Source organism: Staurois parvus, unplaced genomic scaffold, assembly GCF_062004578.1.
Source record: "Staurois parvus isolate SC_StPar_1 unplaced genomic scaffold, SC_StPar_1.0 ptg000562l, whole genome shotgun sequence".
NCBI lineage: Eukaryota > Metazoa > Chordata > Amphibia > Anura > Ranidae > Staurois > Staurois parvus.
Window position 1 is genome coordinate 10,030,123 of NW_028318358.1, and position 25,199 is coordinate 10,055,321.

General features: G+C 41.8%; 1 protein-coding gene across 1 annotated transcript in view; it reads left to right on the plus strand.

The window, feature by feature from the left end:
- The window catches only part of RARG (retinoic acid receptor gamma), a 263,440-nt gene that overhangs the window by 80,383 nt on the left and 157,858 nt on the right, over nucleotides 1-25,199 (plus strand). The window contains exon 2 of the mRNA XM_089691462.1: nucleotides 10,002-10,345. Coding sequence (XP_089547588.1) covers nucleotides 10,153-10,345 — 193 coding nt within the window. The 5' untranslated portion in view covers nucleotides 10,002-10,152. The remainder of the gene's footprint in view (nucleotides 1-10,001; nucleotides 10,346-25,199) is intronic.

Genomic DNA, 25,199 nt, shown 5'->3' on the forward strand with positions numbered 1-25,199 from the left:
ATCTGGGGGTGCAAAGTTTCAACAAACGTTCATTTTATTCTTTTGTGGTAGTTGGGCTGGGCTTCAGTGCTTCATTATAGGGTTCACCCTGCTGTTGCCACTGGTCCTGGGGGGGCAAGATCAAAATCTGGGGGGGGAGGGGCACAGCTCACCCCAGCACCCCCCCCCCCCCGATCCAGCTCTGCAAACAAGCGTCAAGGCTCAAACGTCAAACATCATTACAGTAAGAGAATATGTATACACATCAATCTCTTAGATTGTAAGCTCCGAGGAGCAGGGCCCTCCTAACCCTCTTGTATTGAACTGTATTGTTGCTGTATTGTCTCCCTTTATATTGTAAAGCGCTGAGCAAACTGTTGGCGCTATATAAATCCTGTATAATAATAATAATAATAACTCCTGTCATCACAAAATACAAATACACACCGGCATCTGTATTGGCAGGCCATTCAACCCTAGTCATCTATGTCAGATTCAGGCTCCATGCACACTAGCGTTTTTTAAGTTCAACAGTGGATAAAAAACGCTTGTAATAGTGGTTTTTAGCAGCGTTTAGCATTTTATTCTGCTGGAAAAATGCTCCGAAAAACTCTACAAAACAATTTTTTTTTCTTCCTAGTTGCTGAAGCTCAAAAAATGCTAATAGTCTAAAGAAGTTGTGTATGGACATATAGGATAACACTTCTATTTAGCTTCTAGGAGCAGTGAATTATTTTAACTGACAATTGCGCAGTCATGCAACGCTGTACATAAATGAAATTTATATCCCTTTTTCCCACAAATAGAGCTTTTTTGGGGGGGTATTTTATCACTTGTGGGTTTTTTTTTGTTTTTGGTTTTTTTTTGCGCTATAAACAAAAAAAGACCATCAATTTTGAAAAAAAAAAAAACTATTTTTGACTTTTTGCTATAAAACATTTCCAGTGAAAAAACTTTAAAAATCAAATTTTGTCATAAATTTAGGCCAAAATGTATTCTGCTACATTGCTTTGCTAAAAAAATCCCAATAAATGCAAATGGCGTTATACATACTAGAATTTTTATCTTTTTTATAGTAGTAATGGCAGTGATCAGTGACTTATAGCGGGACTGCGGTGGGCATTCTGACACTGGAGGGTAACGGACGAACTGCCACTGACATCCCCAGTGACACTAATACGGTGATCAGTGCTAATAAAAAGCACTGACACTGTACTAATGACACTGGGCAGGAAGGGGATAACATGTGGGGCGATCAAAGGTTTACCTATGTGCTGTGTGCTGTTTTAATGTGTGCTGTGTGTGTTTTACTAGGGAAACATACTGCTTTGTATTGCTATGCAGAGCAATACAAAGCAGCATGTCGGTGCTGACAGGAAAGAGATCTGTGTTGTTACACACAGACGTCTCCCCTGTCACTGTTCCTCGGCGATCGCAATCTCCAGCCGGGACCCGGTGATCGACAGCTGTAGCTGCCAATGGCATGCGCGCCCCCTACCTGGAAATGCAAAATCACGTATATATACGTGATTTTGCGTAGCCTTGCCAGCTTGTAGCAGTATTTCTGCTATAGGATGGTGGGGAACCGGTTAAGGATAAGTTCACAGGATAAGTTTATAGAAAAAATAATAAATACACATATTTTTTCAGGAAAAAAACGCATTTATTATTTTTTCCAGCAGGTCACAGGTGTAATGTGGGCTCCTGCAGACATGTCCTTTGGCTTTCAGCTTGTACCTCTGTGCAGACTGTTTGAAAGCCAGAGGACACTTCAGTGGAATATAAGAACGCTCATCAGCGCCCCAGCGGTCCATTGAAACTACACGTTTGTCTGCCACAGTGGTGGATGGTACTTGTAGTTTCTTCATTTACAGGACTTTGTGAATGAATGACATGGCTGTGTGGGTGGAGCCCCACACAGCCGCACTGCTGACAGCGGGTGCAGGGAAAAAAACCCCCCACCCGCTGTCACAAGGGGGAGGGGGGATCAGGAGGAGGGGGGCAGGAGCTGGAACATGTTACATGTTTCACTCGTGTAGAAACAGAGAAGTAATGATTAAGCACATTTTTGTGTGAAACACGTTTACTATTCTGTGTCTGTTATTGGAGCTGCAATGTCTGTTTTATTTACCTTCTGAAGAATCCAATAAATAATGTTTTATGCACAACTTTATTGACCTGAGACCAGCCTTCTCTGTTTCTGCAAGTGTCTACGATCAGGGATCGAGCCGGCACCAATTGATATGTGTGGATGGGCTGTGAGGTCATTCACTCACCTGGAGCGGTTTCTTTTCCATTGTTCATTTTACATGTTTCACCCTAAATGTGGGTGGAACATGTAACATGTTCCAAAGATTAACTTAGCCTTTAATTATGAATAGAAGGCAAAATCTTGATCTGTCATTTTACTGTCAGCTATTCAGAATGAGGTTGTACAGTCACAAACACGCAGTGCTGTAAGATGATAAAGCCAAGCTTTGAGAATTTAGCTCTCTATACAGAGTTAGATATTATACTTTCTTCCTGCAGCCTAAACTAAAAAATCTAACAGTTTCCTTCATTAACCACTTGCCTACCAGGCACTTATACCCCCTTATTTACCAGGCCAATTTTCAGCTTTCAGCGCTGCCGCACTTTGATTGACAATTGCGCGGTCATGCAACATTGTACCCATATGACATTTTGATCATTTTTTTCTCACAAATAGAGCTTTCTTTTGGTGGTATTTAATCGCCGCTGGGCGCTTTACTTTTTGCGCTATAAATAAAAAAAGTGCAAAAAATTCGAACTATTATAAAATTTTTCAAACAGGTATTTTTTCTCCTTCACTGATGTACGTTGATGAGGCAGCACTGATGGGCACTGATAGGCAGTAGTAATGAGGTGGCACGGATAGGCGGCACTGATAGACAGCACTAATGAGGTGTCACGGATAGGCGGCACTAATATGCAGCACTGATAGGCGGCACTGATAGGTGACACTGATGATGGGTACTGATAGACGGCACTGACTGGCATCACTGCTGGGCACTGACTGGCGGCACTGACTGGCACAACCCCTGGGCACTGACTGGTGGGACAGACTGGTAGCACTGCTGGGCTGCACTGGTGGGTGCCACTGGTGGGCAGCACTGGTGGGTGGGCACAGGTGGGTGGCACTGGTGGGCACAGGTGGGTGGGCACAGGTGGGTGGCACTGCTGGGCACAGGTAGGTGGCACTTCTGAGCACAGGTGTGTGACACTGCAGAGTGGCACAGGTGGGTGCACTGCTGGGCACAGGTGGGTGCACTGCTGGGCACAGGTGGGTGATCTGCTGGGCACAGGTGGGCGGAGCTAGTGGGCGCACTGCTGGGCACAGGTGGGCGGAACTTGCGGGTGGCACTGCTGGGCACCGATCATCAGGGCACTGATCATCAGTGCCCTGATGATCGGTGCCGATCCCCGCTCTGACAACTGCCGGTTCTCTGCAGTACTTTCCTCACGATCTGACAGTGTGAGGAAAGTGCAGCCGAGAACCGGCACATGCATTTCCCTCTGATCAGCGTGTCATTGGACACCGCTGATCACGTGGTAAAAGGCCGCTGCGATTGGCCTTTTAGCACATCACGTGATCAGCTGTGTCCGTAGGACACAGCGATCACGGAGATCGCCGGGTGCGCGCCCCCTGGGGCGCGCAGGAGAGCGCGTTCTGGGAGGCCGTCATATGACGTCCACTCAGAACTGGCCGGCCGCAGTGCAGCCGTCATTTGGCTATCTGCGGTCGGCAACTAGTTAACACTTTATAGTACAGATAAATGAATCTTCCACTGTGCCTAAAGTAAGCTGACAGCTGGCAACAGTGCCTGTCAGAATATCTGTCTGTCCAATCAGATGCTATCACTTTTATGCCCGGCTCCTTTGATTCTTCAATCGAAGGATGTTGGGCAGGAGATTGGCAACAAAGCCACCCATGTAGTGAATTTTATTTAATTAGAAACTGGCCAAAATTTGCATAATATATGGTCAGCTTTACTAGCAGCTTTAGTAAATGAAGTTAAGAGATGGAAGGCAAACCCTAACTTCTGACAAAGGGTTAGAAGCTTTGTTAGGTTTTCCCAGGTGGGGAAATTTACCCTCACTTCCTGTCTCAGTGACAAGGACAGAAAGTGATAGGATACCAACCAAACAGAAACAGATCCTGTATATTATGCAAAATACATTTATTTAGCAGATTGGTAAGGATAAGCACATCTGTCAGGTTTTTGTTGCTCTCTTTTGTCTTTCAATCTCAGTGCTACCCATTCCCACTCATCCTTGTTCCTGGTTGGAATAGAAAGCAACCAAACTTTTCACAAGTTCTGACTCTATCAACAAAAAGGCTTGGTTGAAGTTGGTTGGAGTTGGTTTTTAAGGTGCAGTAAGCTTGGAAACAATGGAAAATGAAGCCAAAAAATAGACATTAAGTGAAGTAAAGGAAAATGGCAAGAAAAAGGGAGATAATAAGAAGAGAGATGCTTACCTCAGGGCTCATATTTCTAAACAAGTGTAAAAGTGTTGTGATTCACTTCAAAAATTTGTGGACAATTGTATGTCATTCAGGTCTCCATGTTTTCATGAACATCTTATGAGAATCCATAAAGAAGCTTGTCAGTTTTCCATTCACCATAATGCCACTAAATTAGCATTTTACTGTAGAGAAGTCCATCGTTTACGTGATAAAATAAAACACATTTTTTTGTGAAATTCTTTCATGTTCAGCAAGTCTACCCAGGGGTCACATTGTTCATATTTATTTACACCCCTCCAGAGGATTTACCCCCCTTCCTGACCAGGCTATTTTTTACAATACTGTGCTGCATTGCTTTAACTGACAATTGTGCGGTCATCTGTCCACAGCACATATTCCCAAATGGATTTTGGCTTTCTCAGGTAAGTTTTGGCAAACTCCAATCTGGCTTTTCTATGTTTCTGTGTCAGTTGTGGGGTCTTCCTACCATAGCGTCCCTTTTCATTAAGATAGTGACGTATAGTGCAGGCTGACACAGTTGTACCCTGTGCCTGAAGGTCAGCTTGAATTTGTCTGGAAGTTGATCGAGGTTCTTTATCCACCATTTGAACAATAGTTAGTTGCAGTCTTTGATCATTTTTTCTCTTTATCCATGTCCAGGGAGATCAGCTACAATGCCATGGGCTGTAAACGTGTGTGGCGAAACGACTGCCTGGTAGATGAGCGCCCAGCAACCAAAGGCCCTCACACCTTAAAAGAAGGGCGTTTGAATTTCCTCTTAGAGGGTAGAAGAGTACTTTTACCCCCTGAAATCGTTTGGATATATTTGTCCAAATCTTCCCCAAACAGCCGTTCCCCATGAAATGTAAATCTTGCCAACAATTTTTTGCATGGCAGTTCTGCTGACCAACTCTTCAGCCACAAAACACTGCACATGTGCACTGATAACAGGGCCAAGCAAGAAATTTGCTGAATTGAATCCTTAAGATCATCAACTGCAAAACACAAAGCATGCAAAACTTCCTCCAAATCCTCGGCATAGTATTCCCCCTGCACTGATGGTCTTCTAATCTGTTGCTTGACACGGTCAGAAAGACTCTAGCAAATGCCAATAGCTGCTACAGCTGGCTGTGTGGCAGAACCTGCCAGGGAGAAGTAGGCCTTAAGGAGAGACTCCAGCTTCTTATCTGCTGAGTCCTTGAAAGCCTGTTCATTATCCACATGACATGTTAAAGATTTATTCAGGGATGAAACAGCTGCACCCACTACAGGCAACCCCCATTTCTTAACAAACCTTTGTTCCATTGGGTACAAAACAGAAAATTTCTTTGGTGGAACAAAAACCCTGTCTGGGTGATCCCAGTCAGCATACATAATTTGCTCCTCAAGAGGATGCCCCGGATAGGCCCGAGTACTCTGTGAAAGCTTCAAAGAGCCCATCGAAGAATAAGTAACCTCAGAGGTTTCTATCGGAAGTAGCCTGAATCCAGACTGTACCATATCATTGAGCTCTTGGACTAAAAAACTCTTGAGATTGGGAGGCAGAGACCTCCTGCTTCTCCTCAGGCTGTGCCTCCTCAGACAGAAATTCTACTGCCTAACCTTCCTTCAGCTCTTCCTCATCCTCAGGCTCCACCCATTCCTGCTCCAAGATTGGCGATTTTAGTGATGGGGATCTACCCCACTTCTTAGTCCCCTGAGAAACTGATGCAATCATCCCAGCGATCTTATCTTCTAAACCCGCTAAGGCTGAAGCAAGATCATCCTTGGTTACATATGCTGAGGCAGAAGCCCCAGAAGCAGCCACAATGCCAGAGAGACACAGCAGCTCAGACTATCCAGTCACTTCTGGTCTGTCAGGAGAGGATATTACAGAGGACCTTCGGCTAGGTTCTTCAGGACCCATCGGTGGTACATTAGTGCCCTTTCCTGCTGCACCTCCCCCACTCTTTTTGGAAGACATCACTTCAGATAGTGTAAACCTGTGCACCTCCAATAGTAAACACAGAACACAATGATACAGTTATGCAAGTAGTGTGCTGAAGTAAAAACACTCAATGCAAATGCTGCCTTATAAGCCACAAAAGGCGGCTCCTGACTGACTGGTCCACACTTCTCCCTCAGGGGAGTACCCACGTGCCCCTACTGAATAGAGATCTATGAGCAGCAGCAGCCCACGTGTGTCCTGGCCTCCAGATAAACAAAATATGTCCGACTTCCATTTTCGGCCAGACTCCCTATAGTGGCCGACAACAAAAAGAGCATGCACATCTCGGGAACAACAGTGAGCACTCCCCCTGGTGGAAACTCACAGTCACAACACCTCTCATTTTCCCTCCAGTCCTTATCCAGCAAGGCTTGGGCACCATCCATTTTAGCTCATAGCCTTGCGAATGGATCCCATTAAAGTCCCTGATTCTCTAATGGAACCGTTCTGGACTTTCAGGTACGCTTCAAGAGCACAGCAACACTTTCCATAACCATACACCTTACATATACTGGCAAAAAAAACTGAGGTACTACCTGTATAGGAGGGGTTTTATAAGGGAGGACCTCCCTCTCTGATTGGTCAGCCAGTGTCCATTCACCTATAGGTGGCCTATAACCCACATAGTCATGACTAGTGCTCTGTGTCCTGTGATGTACGATAAAGAAATAAGAATACTTTGTCTACAATTAGTATTCTGTAGTGCTGGGTACTGGGTAGTGCATGGGCCGCAGCTGTTGAATTAACACTCCATAGGGTCTTGTCACGCGGAGTTATATTGAATAGGATGAAGAACAGCTCCAAAGAGGGAGCAATTGCGAGGGTTGGTCACAGAGATTTCCCATATTGGTGGAAACTATTTGATCAATTCTTTTAACAAAATAACCTGGGAGAAGAATTGTTAAAGTTACAGCTTCAATTATTAGCCCTGGCAATTTATTGGAGCACTGGCACACTGTTGGGACCCAAGGCAAACTTTCAACCTGACGTGGCCAACAAATGGTACTGTGCCCTTTATGACTATCAACAGTTTCCTGTTTCCTTTTCTATGGAGATTTTTGTAGCGTGTTGGACAATCGTTGCATCAATGAATGAATGAGTGATTCTGCTTATTATCAGTCTGTTGGCAACCTCTTCTTAGTCCAGTTGCCAAATACAGACATATTAAAATTGGTTATGACCCCTGAATTTCTCAGGAGTACATATTACGGTACTAGAAATTACATTAAAATACCAGCTCCTTATGATCACATGTATGTTTCAATTATAGCAATGAGTATGCGGTCTTTTATTTTTATAGTATCATGTGGGAAACATCACTTTTTTTTCATTTTAAAGCTAATATAAAATTGAAATGCCCTTTTGTCCTAAGAGGAAATAAGACTAAACAAATCTTTGTAATGTGTGGATGTTAGGGAATGAATGTTGATATACATTTAGACACCGCTTCCGCACTGCCTTATAGCAGAAATACCGCTACAGGGCTGCATAGGTGTGCAAAATCACATATATATGTGATTTAACAACTCTGGGTAGGGGGCACGCACACGCCCTACCCGTGCCGCCATTCGCGGCCTCGGCTGTGAATCACCAGGTCCTGGCCGGTAATTCCCTGTCGACACCCAGCAATCTCCAAGGATTTCCGACAGGGGAGAGACCTATATGTAAACAATACAGATCTCTCCCTTGTCAGCTCCAGCACACTGCTTTGTATGGCTCTGCATAGCAGAGCCATACAAAGTAGTGTGCTTACAGTGAAACACACACAGCACACATAGTAAAACAGCACACAGTTAACCCTTTGATCGCTCCACATGCTAACCCCTTCCTGCCCAGTGTGAGTCCTTTTTATTAGCACTGATCACTGTATTGGTGTCACTGGGGATGTCAGTGACACCAAGGCAGTTCCCCCCATGTCAGAATACCCTCCACAGTCCAACTATAAGTCGCTGATCGCCGCTATTACTAGTAAACAAAAAAATGTTAAACAAATTCCAGTTTATATACCGCTATTTTCAAATGCTATAACTTTCACATAAACCAATTAATTTACATGTATTGGTATTTTTTTGGCAAAGACATGTAGCAGAATACATTTTGGCCTAAATTTATGACAAAATTAGATTTTTTAAATTTTTTTACCGGACACGTTTTATAGCAAAAAGTCAAAAATATAGGTTTTTTTTCAAAATTGTTGGTCTTTTTTTGTTTATAGTGCAAAAAATAAAAAATGCACAGGTGATCAAATACCATCAAAAGAAAGCTCTATTTATGAGAAAAAAAGGATATAAATTTAATTTGGGTGCAGCGTTGCATGACCATGCAATTGTCAGTTAAAGAAATGCAGCACCGTATCGCAAAAAATGGCCAGGTCAGGAAAGGGGGTAAATCCTCAGGAGAGCAAGTGGTTAAAGTGCAACTAAACTTAAAAAGTGAAAAGAAAAGATTTTCTAGATCTAGAAATGTAAGTTGTGCCTAATCAGTACTCTGAAAAATAGCACTTCATTTCTTGAATTGTAACATATAAACTAGTGTTCTGTGAATCTCATAGCTGCACTGTATGTTTAGTGTGAGATCTAAGGCATCATATTGCCTTTCCTGGCCACTTCACCAAGAGGTTCTATTTTGGTTACAGATAAAAGTCTCGTGGCTTCTATTGAAGGTTCTGTTCACACCTACTATGATGTTCGGGGTGTTCCCACCTACCATGGCATTTGGGGTGTTCCTTGCCCCCTTTACAATATGTCTTTTCTTTTGTTGCATAATATAAAATACATTAAAAATCCAAAAGGAAAAAAGGAATGCCTTCAAACTGGATGCAGTAGTTGTGTGATCCTGGGACTTGAGGGCATCTCTTAGCATGACTTAAGCCAGCCATACATGGATCAAAATTCGTCTGTTCATCAAGAACCAGACAAAATTCGATCCATGTATAGGCAGGCTGATTTATCAAAGTCGATCCATCGATCGACTTAGGTGCAGTCAGCTTGTCAGATTTTTTATACATTCAATTACTGCCAGCGATTATAGCCACTAATAGTACTCATTGTGTTCTGCTGGCCAGGAAGGCTCCTCACATCTTTCGACAACAGGGTCACAGACAGCAGTGAAACTTCACAAAGATTCTAATCCCTGTAAATCTCCTCTGTCCTACCCAAAATGATGAAAAAACTGAAGGCTGGAGAAAATTGTTAAGTTTTAATATTCATTTAATTGTGTTGATGCTAATATTTATCAACTAGGTTATACTTTATAGGGACATAATTCACCAGTTAGCTGTAGGTAAATTGCAAGCTTCAGTTGTACGTATTGTACTTTGCTGTGATGATGTTGTATTGTTCCTATTCACAAAAGTGAAATTTTGCTGCTAATGTCAGTTTAGTAGAGGACAATGGTTTATGGCTTAATGAGCAGGTAACGACCAATCTTACATTCCTCATTTCTTACATTTCACCATAGCCTACATGCTGTCACCACTGAAATCTAAGCTTGGGCAAGCCTTTGAGTTATAGATAAAAACTCACTAATTTATTGTGTTTTTTTTTTCAGGAAAATATGTGAGAAACTGCAGTGTACAGCTCGGCCACTAAATCACTCCTCACATGTCCAGAAGAGTGCAGGATGGATTTATCGCAGCACAACTAGACAAGATATATCTGCCTGAGGAGGTGCTCCTTGACTATTGAGATATCATATCACCATGGCAAACAGCAGCAAGGAGCGCTTATGTGGATCCGGTGCACCAATCGGTCATGTCAATGGATTTCCCCAGTCTGTCTATCCATTTGCGTTCAATGGAGGCATCAGGAGTTCCCCGCCTTTCGAAATGCTTGCCAATGGAAGCTTCTTTAGAAATTTTCCTACCGATTTGCCAAAAGAAATGGCCTCTCTGTGTGAGTATGCACTGAGCACCAGTTTATATGTATTTACTACACTATATGCTGATCTATCATCAAGGAACCTAGGTGTTTTCCACTAGGTAACAAAGTGGGAAACACAATGTGACCATTGGGAAACATAATGTGACCCTCCAAGTCACATGTGGCCCACTAACTAATGGAATGTTGTGGTTTATAAGGCAGAAATGATTTAGTCGTGTTGGCTGCATGTTCATTAATGTAATTTTACATTGTTTTGTAGTCACTAGGTTCCACTTACAGGTCATATAAATATAAGGTAATTAGTAATGTTACCAGTTCCATGGTGTCCAAACAGATTTCTGCTTTTAACTGTCTGGATTTCTACCACATGACACTTTTACAATAAGTCGTGACTTATTTCATGCAGTTTTGTATAAATGCTAGATCTTTCCCAGGTGTGACATCATCACTTTCCAAATATATATAGGTTACATTTTAAATAGTGCTTTCTCAGATGATAGCATTCACAAATTCTGCATTGACCAGTTTGCTACAGGCTTAAGGTAGAATTGTTCATATATGACTGCAGGTCAAGTCTAGAACATCTGAGCTTTCCCAGTCAATGGATCTCATTTATCAACATGTCATTAGTAAGAATTGTCTGCATTGCTGTGTAGCAGCCAATAATAGTCACGTGATAATTCTTCAACTTTCATACTTCACTTGGGTTTGACGATTGCTTGTTGTGGTACATAACTCTCAACTCGAAATAAAAATGGACAAGTGACTTATAGCTATCATCATATAGTGCAAAAAGGAGCAATTATAAATGTGCCAGAAACTTAATCTTGGCATAAATGATTTGTTTCTTTTCATTCAGCCAGTGGGCTGAATGAAAAAAAAAAAAAGAAAAGATTCCTAGATCTGCACAAATGAGGTGGCTGGAGAAATCTACCCCACCGGGACATTGTATTCTGATAGTGGGATTCTGCTATCAGAATACACTGATCGGCGGCTGCAGCGATTGACTGATCAACTAAAGTTTTCCAACACCCAAGTTTTGGTGGAAAGCTGAGGTACCGAAGGAGATAGACTGGATTAATAGAGTAAATCAGATAGGTAGAATGGAAAGATCATACCATATGCAAGAAGATAAGATGGGAGTTTATTCCAGGAGATGGGAAAAGTGGGAAAGAGCAGGATTGAAAGAGAAATATAGAAAAATATGAACTAGGTTGTTAACAAAAAATTAATAAGCCTCAAAAGAATAGAATGGGCCAGAGTCTGCAGAGGGGGAGGAGGGGGGAAGAGGGGTGGGAGGGGGGGGGGGGTAGTGGGAGGGGAAAGAAAAGAATTTTTAGTAAGGGAAAGGTAGAAATGTTATAAATGTCTATTTATATGAGAATTACTTCCCTTTTTTTGGGTTTTTGTATTAACATGAAAAATTTAATAAATATTTAAATTAAAAAAAAAAAAAAAAACTAAAGTTTTCCAACATTCCCATTCGACAGAAGTCGATCTAACAATTGACTTTTGACGAACAGGAATGGCTACATATGGATCGGATTTGGCAAATTAATCTATTCTTCCACGCACGCTACGAAAGTGAATGGATCTTCACTTCTGGCTATTGCATTCAGGCATCTGTAGCACCTACTTTGGCCTCAATGCCTGAACAGTGACTGTTAGGCCGATAATTGTTTTTGAGCTGGGTGGTGACTTTGGCAGACTCAGCAGGAATCTTTGCTTGAAACTTAAAGGATAAGTTCACCTTTTAACACAAAATAATAAATGCACATTTTTTGCAGGTAAAAAATTGTGCATTTAATATTTTTGGTTTCTGGAGCCTCTAAAGCATTGCACCAGCGATCAGCAGATTGCTGGCACTATGCAGGTCTCCTGCAGACCTGTCTGTGTTTCTGTGTTCCTGTATATCTCATACGGGCAAGCAGATACTTACTGACAGGAATATTCAATGAACTACCACCGTGCTACACAGCGCCATGGCAGTTAATTAACATTTTAACATTGTGACAGCTAACGGGGGAGAAGATCCCCCACTAGCTGTCTCAACAGGGATGGGGGGGGGGGTGCAGGGTGCAGGTCCATTCGTAACATGTTACATGTTACACCCTGAATATTTAACATGTTATGAAAGGTGTAATATCCTTTGAGCCTGGGTTCACACTGATGCAGTGCGGGATTTGCACTGGTTTCTGTGCAATTTCCGCACCACATCATAATCGCACCCTGTTCATACAAACCCCTGTGGGTGTGTATGTTAAGTTAACGACATCCTGAAATCAGTTTGCAAAATGCGGTGTGATGTGCAGAATCGGATCACATGGGTGTGATCCGATGCAATCCGATTCTGGTGTGGACTAAAAAAGGGTCCCGCACTTTTTTAGTGCGGATGCGGTGCGATTTAAGCCATACAAAATGTACGGCTCAAATTGCACTGAACAGAAATCGCATGTGATTTGCACAGGAATGCGGTGCAGTTCCTGTGTGAATCACATGCGATGTGCCGCACCGCACAAGCGTGAACCCAGGATAAAGGATAAGTGGGCTTTCACAGCCCCTTTCTGCACCCTCCCACCCCACTCCAAATTACAGTAACCCACCCTTCCCTGCTCCAGCTGTACACTTACCTGTATATCAGCCTGCCACAATGTTTGTCAACAGTCCTGTGATTAGGATGCCCCATTGGGGACAGAATAGATGTTACAATTCAGATTGAGCATTTGAAGCATTTGATGAAAAAACACATAAGCAGCAGTTACAGTGAAATTACCTGACTTTTCAGCTTCACCTTGGGCTTGGTCCTCCTGCCTTTTGAGATGTGATGGGTAACCACTTACCAACAGGAAGACTGGAGAGGCAAAGCCAAGCTCAAGGAAATATTGAGATTAGCATATGTTTTCAGCTGCCTAAGGCAGGCCATAGATGATGTGATTTTCTTTCCTGCAACCACGAGTTTGAATCCCTCATCAGCACAGTCAGTGTTGATGGGGGAATCCCTCCTGCAGAGCTATGATATTCTCCCTGCTGGCGGGCGTGGAAAGTTGCTCCTGCCGGGAGAACACAATGATTATTGCTAGCGACTAAAGCCGCTGACATGCATCCGACATGCTGGTTGTACCCAAGTCAGTCGATGGATCGACTTGGGTACAATCAATCTGCCCATACATGGATCGAATCTTGGCCAGTTCAGCAGGGACTGGCCAAAATTCAAACCATCTATGGCTGGCTTACATATCTAGATCTGCTGGTCATTTTGACAATTGGGTATTCACTCATGATAACTTCTGCTTATAATTTTTTTTTTTTTTTTCAAAATTATGATATGGCTAGCTGTAGCAAACAGTCAGATATAAACAACCAGAATACTGATAGATGATTGCAAAGTTCTTGCAAAGTGCTTGTCATTGCCCAAATTTATATGTGACCTGCCCAGTCGTCCCTTTTGTTAATGACAAGAGGGAAGGAGAGTGGTGACAATGCACCAGCTCTTTCACAGATAAATACCAAAGGCTTGCAGAATGACATTTATGACATTTCCTTCATTTCTTCCACAACCTGATGCATGCACTTTAATTACTTTAATGTCACAGGTATTGTCATTTCCAGTCGTTTGAGGTCACATAAGACATACATCAGTTACAAAGTTTCCCTGACATCAATCAAAACACAGAAGCCCATCTGTCCCCAGATTACTAGGCTGTTTGAGGTGACAAAGCCTGGGGTTATGCACAACGGTGGCAGTACCTGCATTTTAGGCACAGCTAGGTTAAGTCTGAAAGAAACCGTGCCAAGTCGGTATTTTTACACAAGACAAATTGTTCCATCAGGAGAACCGCACCCATGGGTGCAGTGGCTCATAGTTGTGACTCTTAACATATAATTATTTTCGTTATAATAATAATAATCAAGAATACATTCTCCCGGGCACTCCTGAGGGAGGGGTGCGACGTTCCTATCTTTTTGTCTGTTTACATCAACCTCCATATTCCTTCACTCATTGTTTACTAGCATCCCCGGCCTCCGTACTTCACATTTTCCAGCTTCCTTTCATAGATCTCTCAACACAGCAAATAATTATGTGTAATTGGCTGCTGTCCTCAGAGAAATATTACTTTCAATGAAAATATTGTGGCTGTGTTTCAGAAAAGCTGTTTCTACATGTTGTGTTGGGTTGTAGCTGTCTTCCTCCTCACACTAATAAATGTTCAATGTGCAATAAGGATGTCAACTAGTTGCATTTCAGTTTGCGGTAGGGAAGCCATGAAAAAATCAATCACTGTTGGCATTATATTGCTTGTCGTTCCTAATTTTCACACTGATTTTACACCTATCAGGCATAACATTATGGGCACCTACCAAATATTGAGGAGGTCCCATTTTTTCCACCAAAGCAGCCCTGACCCATAGAGGCATGGACTCCACTAGTCCTCTAAAGGTATGCTGTGGTATGTGGCAACAAGCCATCAGTAGCAGATCTTTCAAGCCGATGTTGGCTTGCCTTCTTCTCATAGTGCATTCTGGTGCCAACTCTTCCAGAGGTAAGTGACTTACAGGCACCTGGCTATTCACATGATGTAAAAGAAAATGTGATTCATAAGAAATGGCCACCTTCTTCCATTTTCTGTGGACACCGGTCAGCATGGGTACCCTAACTGGTATGCTTCTAGGCAGCTCCATACAAAGCAAACTCCAATGAACAGTGTGTTTTGACACTTTTCTATCAGAACCGGCATTAATTTTATCAGCAATTTGATTTATAGCAGCTCTTCTATTGGAGTGTAATACACAGGCTTTCTCTCCCCCGTGCATCAATGAGCATTATCCACTCATAACCCTGGTCACTGGTTTTCCTTCCTTGGACCACTTTTGGTAGGTCTTGACCACGGCACACCAGGAACATCCTACAAGAGCTGCTGTTTTGAAGTTACTCTAACCTTGTCAACCAGCCATTCCAATTTGACCCTTGTCAAAGTCGCTCAAATCTTATGATTGCCCATTTGTTCTGCTTTCAACACATCAACTTTAGGGCAACATTTTCAATTGCTGTCTAATACATCTAACCCAGTTTCAGGTGCTTTACAGGCACAGGAATGTTTAAAGAGGAGTTTAAGAGCAAAAAAAACGCTATACGCGTCTAAACGTGCCTAGATACACAGACATGCTAGGTGTGTATAGCATTTGAGCATTATTGCATTCCAATGGCCAAAATAAATTAATGTTCTAGCCAACAGAATGCATTTATGCTCAAATGCTATAGGTGTATAAACGCATGTGCAATATGTGTCTTTTTAGTGCGGTTTTTATCCCACATTTTCCTGCTAGTATTTCTGGGATTCAGAGGGGCTTTTCTAGATGCTCTGTGTGCATGAGGCCTAAAATGCAGTTGCTTTCAAGTATTCAGGCAGCTTGTGGCTGTCTGAGTACAGTAGCTGCCAATGAAGAGTACCATGGGCTACCCCTCCACTGGCTCCCGCTCACCCAACAGATTAAAATCAAGATACTAACAACTTACAAAGCCATCTACAACTCTGCCCCCAGATATATCATTAATATTCTCAAAATACCGGCTCTTCGTTCCTTTCAAGACCTCCAGCTCTCTAGCTCTCTTGTCACCTCCTCCCATGTTTGCCTCTAGGATTTCTCCAGAGCCTCTCCAATTCTCTGGAACTCCCTACCCCAATCTGTTTGACTATCTCCTATTCTGTCCACGTTACAATCCCTAAAAACTCATCTCAGAGAGGCCTATCTTGCCCCCACCTAACATCTGTACATATATTCTCTCCATCAGTCCACCCCCCACAGCTATGCAAAAGTTAACATCTTACACCGGACCCGCTCCAAGAAAAGGTAAGTTGTAAAGAAAGTCGGCGATCCCCGCTGAATGGATCAGATCTGCGGATTGAGCATAATGGATCAGAGTCAGATCCATTATGCTCAATCCACAGATCCGATCCATTCTGCTGGGATCGTTGGTGGGGGTGTCACCAAGTGCTACTGCGCCGGGTGACACCAACCCTAGGGACGCCTCTGCTAGAAAAGCAGTGTGTTTGTAACAGGACTGAGATCTCAGTAAATGTCATCAACCCTCAACAGTTTTCTTCAGCGAACTACAAAATACGCACAACATGTTATAGCGAAAGGGGGAGGTGTTCTGTAATCCTTCCCTGGGGTGACATAGCTGCTTCTCTATTGGTACAGTACAGTAAATGACAGGATGAACAGGAGGTGTGTTACTGTCAAAAAAATCAGGTGAAACTAGCTAAAGGATGAAAAAAATAAAACTAATGCAGCCACTACATCTATGCACTGGTAAGCTGTAATATATAAAAATGTTTTTGGTTCTTGGGTTATAAAATGATGTATGCTTGTGGTTTACCATTTGTAGATTAGCTTTGTATTATAAATGTATTATCAGTAATATATTACATACTGTAAATATATATATATATATATATATATATATATATATATATAAAACATTCTTAGCTGATTAAAGTGTCCATGGATAGGACTGATGGGCTACGAATTAGCCATATATGATAATGCCAAGCCCCACACACTCACAAAACAAATCACATCCTTGCAGGCAATGGCCATGACATACGACCTAACTTTAAAAGCTAGAAAAGAGAGACACTTTTGGTGTTAAAATATTGCCATTCCACCATTTATTGCATATAGGTAAGAGGAACAACATTCCATCCATGTGACCAGTAGTTTTAAAATATATAGAACACATTCATTTACAGGATGGACTGTAACATAAAGAACGGTATAAACACCTTTGACAGTTTAATGGCACATAGATTTATTACAAGCTATACATCAGACCTTCAGTTGTGGATGAAAGAAGGATGGCAAAATACAGGGCAAAATTCATGAACAGTTGGGAGCCATGCCAAGGTATTGGGGGGCACTTCCTACATCTCCTGAAAAGATCCCAGTGGTGTCCAAACTGCGGCCCAAAGGCCAGATGTGGCCCTTTGCTAGCCTTTATCCTGCCCTTGGGACACTATTCCTCCCATTGATTATAGGCATCCTAACACTGGCAGTAAAAATGGGGTATAGTTACCCCAAATGTCACCAACAATGGCGCACTATTCTTCCCACTAATATCAAGGTGTGGGAACTATTCCATCCATTAACACCAATCATGAGTCACTATTCCACCCTCTGACAGCAACAATGGGGCAATATTCTTCCTGGTAATACCAATGAAGGGGCATCATTCCTCCTCTTACTGAGTACAGGTACTATGCAACTGAACACCAGACCTGATACATTGTTTACTCTCACTAATGCTGGGCGTGGAACTTTCTCTACCCTCACTGGCCACAATCCGGCCCCCCTAAAATCTGAAGGACATTAAACTGGCCCTTTGTTTGAAAAGTTTGGGGACCACTGCCACAGAGCAACATGCTTCTACAGTGTTTTTCACATGTTAACAGGACCAAGAGTTGATTTTGTTGATCACAAACCACCTACTGATACAATATCATATCTTAGTCCATCTTTAGAATGAAAGTAGTCCTTTTTATGCTCAGCCAGACAGTAAACCCAGCAAGGGAATTGATGGCAATCACTATGCTGCGCAGGGACACTGAGGCTGCTTTTTACTAGATGTCTTCAGCTTCAAAGGTCAGTCTACCCAAAAGATATATTTTAGATATACTGTATGTAGAGCCTGCTGGATTGGGCCAGCCCCTGGCTTCTTATGTGTCTGATATAGCCTATGGTAAGATCTTCCTGTCATAATTGCTGACTCTGTTCATCTGGGAATGCTGGGGATCCCACCATCTTTGCATGTTCCTGCTCCTATCGTTCCATGCTCCATAATTTAAAATTAATAAAAAAATCCAAAAAGGATTGTTGGGAACCCTTCATAATGATCACAGCAGGTATGCACACCTGGGAACGAAAGGTCAAGATGCACACAATCCTGTTTTATTTAAGCTGGCCTTAGATTAATTGAATCGCAGCTGGTTTAGCAGGGACCGTCCAAGACTTGATCCATCTCTGGGCAGGCTGGTTGTACTGAAGTCGATCGATTGATTGGCTTCATTACAATCAGCCTGTTGAATTTTTTGCACACGACCACTGCTGGAGGCTGTAGCAGCAGGCAGTGATCATTGTGTTCTTCGAGCAGGGAAGGCTCCCTGCCAGCAGAACACAAAAGCATTGTGGGAGGGATTCCCCCTTTAACACTGACTGTGTTGATGGGGGAATCGAGCGATATTCCATTCTTCCACTACGGTGGAAGGAAAGGAAATGATATCATCTATGGCTTGCATTAGCCAAGTATATATATTTTCACCAGGGGCGGACTGACCATTTGGAAACTCAGGCACTGCCCGAGGGCCCGGGGTCAGTAGGGGGCCCCATGAGATGCCCCTGGTACCTTTCTCATAGGCTTTTTTGAGTTTGGGCAAGTATACAGGGGCCCCATGATCCCCTATTGCTCGGGGGCCCCATGAGTTGTCAGTCCGCCCCTGATTGTCCCCCTATTTTTCCTGTGAGTTTTACAATTTCTGTTATACTGTATTTGTGTGTGTCAGTTGCTTCACCTCTCTTGGCCTCTTCTCACATCGAGTATTTTTCTTGGTTATGTATGTATAAAATGTTCCTTACTTCTGATATTTGTTTCTCTCTCTCCCCCTCTACAACATCTTAACACTTTCTGCATCTTTTTTTGGTTGGGGTCCTTCTGTGTTGGCTCTGGTGGGAATTACATGCCAGGACAGGCTTGGAGTGTTGACTGGCACTCTGCCCACTTCAACATACAGATCAGGACAAGTACACGAAGCTGCCTAGTTTAAGAACTGTCACTCATTCCAAAGTGGCTTCTAGCTCCCTCCCTTCTGATCCCCTCAGAGGGATTAACTGTTTCTAATATAAAGACTCACACCTCTTGTTCCACTATAATGTAAGGTGGATAGATTTGGAAAACTGATGTTTTTCTATGCTTGGCGAGCTTAAGTTACAATTTTTTTTTCCATTTTGTAATGTACTGGTCTATTTTATTTCTTGTGCTTGCTTACCTTTTAAATCAGCGTTTAGTAAAGACTTTATTTAAGCATTCCATTTAGATGTACTGTGACTGTTAGTGCTTACTAACAGAAATACAAATGTACCACTGCATAGTAATGCGCACTTTCTTCTAAACTGAACCCGTTTTTTACCCACACTAGACAAAGAAGCAGGCCCACTACATAGCAGGCACTTCAAGGTGCAGGCTCATATCTTTAACCACTTCAGCTCCGGAAGGTTTTACCCTTTTCATGACCAGGACATTTTTTGCTATACCGTACTGTGCTACTTTAACTGGTAATTGCACTGTCATGCAACGCTATACCCAAATGAAATTTATATCATTTTTTTCACACAAATAGTGCGTTCTTTTGGTGGTAATTGATCACCACTGGGTTTTTGATTTTTGCTATATCCATGAAAAAAGACTGAGAAGGGTGAAAAAAAATTTTTTCTTTCTGCTATAAAACATATCCAATAAAATAACATTTCTTTATAAATTCTTTGATTAAAAAAATCCCAAAAAGTGTATATTGATTGGTTTGGGTGAAAGTTATAGCACCTACAAACTATGGTATATATACTGGATTTTTTTTTAATACTACTAATGGCAGTGATCAGGGACTTATAATGTTACTGCGGGAGTGCAGCGGGAAATCTGACACTGGCTAACTGCCACTGGCATCACCAGTGACATTAATTCAGCGATAATACTATACACTGTCACTGTACTAATGACACTGGCTAGGAAGGGATTAACATCTAGGGAATTCAAGCGGTTAAATATGTGCCTAAGTATGTGTAATTCGTGTAAAGTGTGTTGCTTTGCAGGGATGAGAAATGTACAGATCGCTCCCTCTGTACAGAGCCCCGTGTTGTTTACCAACACAGAGCTCTGGGCTGTGATCGTACACAGCTGATCAGCAGGTCCTGGCCATGAATCATTGGCCGGCACTTGCTGGTGGGAGGGGGGCACGAACACCCAAGCCTGAAACCCGGAAGTAGGCAGCAATGTATCCATACACTGCTTTGCCTACAGCAAGTGCCCATCCGTAAAGTGGTTAATGTACTCCCTGTTGCCCTTATTGTCCTATAGAGCCCAAAGAAGGCCTTGAGAAAGGCATGGTACTTCTGGCTTGGAGGCACACAAGGACACCCTACTTTGTCTCCCACTATTAAATGCTCAGGGAATGGGCATTCTGTTACTGGGATTTTGTCAAAACTTTATTTATGTCCGCATTAGGAGCAGAGGTTTGTATAGCATAAAACCTTTTATAACTATTCCTTAAGAAGTCATTTTGTGAAGAAACATGTTCAATGGGATTGGTTTGTGATGTCCTCACATGTAAAAGGATAACATCGCTGAACCCACTTCTGATGCTTGAAGGTAGCAGTGTCTAGTAAGGCGTTTGTTAAACAATGTTGTATAGCATATGGAAATGTGACTTCTTTTTATATTGGTTTTTAATTAAGTTTTAAAAGGCTTTATGCTATGCAAGCCAATTCTCCCTTCTTTTTCCTGAGTTGCCACTGAAACGAGAGACTGCACATTGGAGGAGGAAAAAGGAGTAAAGAGAGAGTGGATCCAGCTAAAACGTGAATTTTGACCAACTTAAGCCTAGTACACATGATGAAAATAGTCTTATATAAAAAATTAAGAGTTTAATAAAGTTACAAAAATTCTCGTACTACAGAATACAACTTCGAAAGTGATGTAGTGCATTGTATTGCAATGTATTTTTCCATTTCCGATCATGCATGGTCTTGGTCACTGGATTTTTTTTTTCTACAAATACTATACTAAATTACATGAAAATCAGTCATGATGTTATCTTACAAGAAAAAAAATTATGATTCTCCCTTTGGATATTCTTGCATGAACTATCATGATCGGCTCTCAAAAGTTGTGTGCTGACCATCAGATTGTCGGACATTGGCTCTGAAAACATTTTGTTTTCATCCAATATGCTCATCGTGTGTACGAGGCTTTAGGGCTAAGTGATGAAGATCATCTCGTGAGTGATTATCCCTTGTGGTGTGCACTGTGGTGAGCACTTTATGAAATTGGTGGAAGACACAGAGTAACTGGAAATGGTTTAAACACATTTCGCACCAAGCAAATTATTTGCAAGGACATTGTCTTAGAAGAAGAGGACTGGTTGCAGAGTGGACACAAATCCAAAAAGGAGACTTTGTTTTCTATGCCTGCCAAATGCTCCCTGGTTAATAAAGGACCCAGTGCAATGATCTGCCTATAATGGGCATTGTGGCACGCCAGCCTATGTACAGATTGAACATCTCCTGCAAAACACAGGTGTCCTGAATTAAAAAAAATACCTACTTACCTACTGTGCCCAAAGCCAGCCATTCATGGATTGAAGTTCAGCTGGTTTAGCAGAAACCAGATGAATTTTGATCCATGTATGGGCAGGGTGGTTGTACAGAAGTCGATCTATGGATTTTTACCACTCGATCACTGCTGCCTGCTATAGCTGGCAGTGCTGATTAGTCTATTCTGATGGCGGGGAAGTCTCCTTTCTGTCAGAATACAATAATTCAGAGGCAGTGATTCCCCCATCCACATCTAGCTAGAAAATCTAGCTCCAATACATGCTGTTTTTTGTATGGCATTATGGCAGTATGTTGGCCTTGTTTTGAACAACTTTGACCCTCACTATACTGCCTTTATTTTAAATGTTTTATGATTTAAAAAAAAAATTTAATTTGATATATTCATCCATAGGGGTTGCTAAAATTCTTTTACATAAACTAGCTTGTAATATATGTCTAGATGTACTGTACATAGCCATACTTTAATCATATCATTGTTAGTTTCCTCACATATTAGGAGCGTACGTGATTACGAACTTCTCTCTCCTCCATGGTCTTATTTTCTGCTTTCCTTTACCCCCCTTATTTATTAATTTATTTATTTATGTATTTTTAATTGCCTTATCTGTTGGATGATACATTTTTTCTTTGTTGGATATGATGATACTATAATTATTCACTCACAATATGGAAATGATAAGGTTAGCAGCTCAAAGCCTTACAACAATGAAAAACTATTTTCGCTGTGTTTATGTGATTTAGGAACTTAATTTTACTATGTGATATGTTTATTTATCTGTAGTTGAACTATGCCTTTTTATTACTTTGTATCTCCCATGAGGACTAAAGCCTAATTATCAATGTTACAACAAGGTCATTATGTGTCAGTAATCACTGTGTAGATAAGGTCAAAGCCCTTAAAATTCCCTTCTTGGCCCTTTGTCAGGACTGATGGTTTCCAGTGTGTGAAGGGTACATTTCACCCTCTGGAGACAAACAGGACACATTTCGGGACACCCTCAGGTACAGAACCTTGTCCGGTCCCAGGGACCTCATGACCTCATCATCAGCGAGGTCAGTGAGTGTGCCTTAAAGGGATGCACATTCTTATCCCTTAGGCATGTGGATTATTAACCAACTATCTGACGTGGGTATTAATGTATATATACATACATGGATTATATATTTATATACTGTATATATAATTTCTCAACGTACTGTGGAGGAATCCTTAAAATAATTTTCAGGTCTCAGGGAACCCCTACAAAAAATAGTTATACCGAAAGCTCATTGCACTTTAGTGGAATCAGTAGGTTCTATAGAGTTTTAAATAAAAGAATAAAGAATTCCCCGCGCCGTTCCATATGGAAAAACTATCTTTAGTAATAAATATGAGATGAAACAAATAATCATGGGCAGAAAAAAAACCTAGACCGTAAAAATTTTAGTGACTCCTACATTGATTATCAGTATAGGTAGAAGATAAATCTACCACTGCTTTCTAATGAAAGATGAATTTTTTAATTTAAATTGGTCCAACATGGACCAATGTAAGTATATATGTGCCATGCCTGTGCAGTCCCCATGAAAGTTGGAAATTAGTGTATAAGTCACCACTTATGGGTCCCATGCTGAGCAGCTAAACACAGGAGGGTGTTTGCTCGGCAACGGCGCATTCAGGGAAGTCTGCATGTTCTCAATGGATACAAACGTTCTCTTATTAGATGCGGTGGAGAGGCATGGTGAACACATCATGGTCTCCATTTCATCCACCATTGAGAAAAATGCAAAATGTTCTCTGACTGGCACCTGTGTCGAGTGAGCAACCTCCTGTATTCAGTTAAGCAGCAATGCAGGCACTGGCCACAGGACTTGGAATCCAGCACAAATCACTGCAGTAACAATGCCTACTGCAGTGATTTCCAGCTTCCAGGGGAATCCCACAGGTATGGCACATATATACTTACACTGGTTCAAGCTGGACCGATGTAAATATGTAAAGCATGCCATACAGGGAATTCAGCTTTAAGGACCCCTATCAACTTCTGCAGGTACCCTGCGTATATATTTATCTACAGGGGCTGTCCTTGCATTGTAAAAACAACAGTTTTTATCCTTTAGCTTTTGGGAAACCACAGGAGTCCAAATTTTATAGTATGCATGCATGCAAATCTGTTTTTGATCTAATGTGAGTTTTTATAGCCTGGAATTTTGTATTTCCTTTGTACTTCAGTGCACTATGAACTTTTAGAGTAAACTCCCGCTGTGACTTACAATAGATATATGAACAAGACTGTAGAACAGAAATAACTTTGCTTCTTTTATTGAACTCATGGAAGTTTCTCAAAACTTTGAAAGCCTTGAGCAAGGCCTTATTTATCAAGGCATGCTTAGTAAGATTTTTTTTGTTCATAGTGGCAATGTACATTAATCCTTTTACAGCCCATTCACCTTTGTGCTTTAAAAAACATATTTTATTAGTCATGGATCATAGGACACAGGATAGTATTCTAAAACATTAGGTTATACTGCCACCTACAGGAGGTTGGAAAGTAACAAAACAAAGCTGCTAGGACAGCCCAATATAACCCTCCCACTCCCAGCATGCCTCAGATTGTTTCTGGTGTTGTTAGAATAATCATCTTCTCTGGCTCTGAGATAATTAAAACTTTCTTATTTTTTTCAAGACTGCTTCTTTTTCTTACTTCTTTAGTTGCTGCAGGGCCACTATGGCTCATTTTGCAGTGAATCATACCCAGACCCTGTCAGGCAGAAGATGCAGGGCAGGTCAGTAGTGGGCAATTGATCCTTGTGTTTGTCTCCCACCTAGGCATGTGGTGCAATGTATTGGGTTAGCCCCAGGGTAAAGGATGTTCTGCATGTCCAGGGCTGAGGTACACTCATCAAGTGGAACTCATTCCCTAAAAACTCCTTAGTACTCAGATTCAGAATACTTTATTAATCCCAAAGGAAAATTATAAAATACATTTATACTCATCGAAGACAAAGCAAAAAGCAAAGTCAAGGACAAAGCAAAATAACAATTACTCTTAGATTGTAGTCTCCCAGGATCAGGCTCTCCTAACCCTCTTGTATTGAACTGTATCCTTGCTGTATTGTCTCCCTTTATATTTTAAAGCGCTGAGCAAACTGTTGGTGCTATATAAATCCTGTATAATAATAATAATTACAAACAAAAAGTAAAGACACAAAAACAAACAAAATATAGTTCACCAATAACAGCAAATTAACCACCTGCTACCTGCCCACAGTACATTTACTATGGACAGCTGCTGCAGGCCAGATGATATATTGGTATGCCGTCCAGCACATGCGCACTGTCGTGCATCCTGGGGAGCACAGCAACGCGATTCTGTGACTGTGATCATGTGCTCAGTACCTCTATGACCGGTCGGTTATCATGTGATCACTATGACCAATCATAGCGATTACATAATTACAATGTAAACAAAACTGTCATGAATGGCTTCCATCCATGACAGCT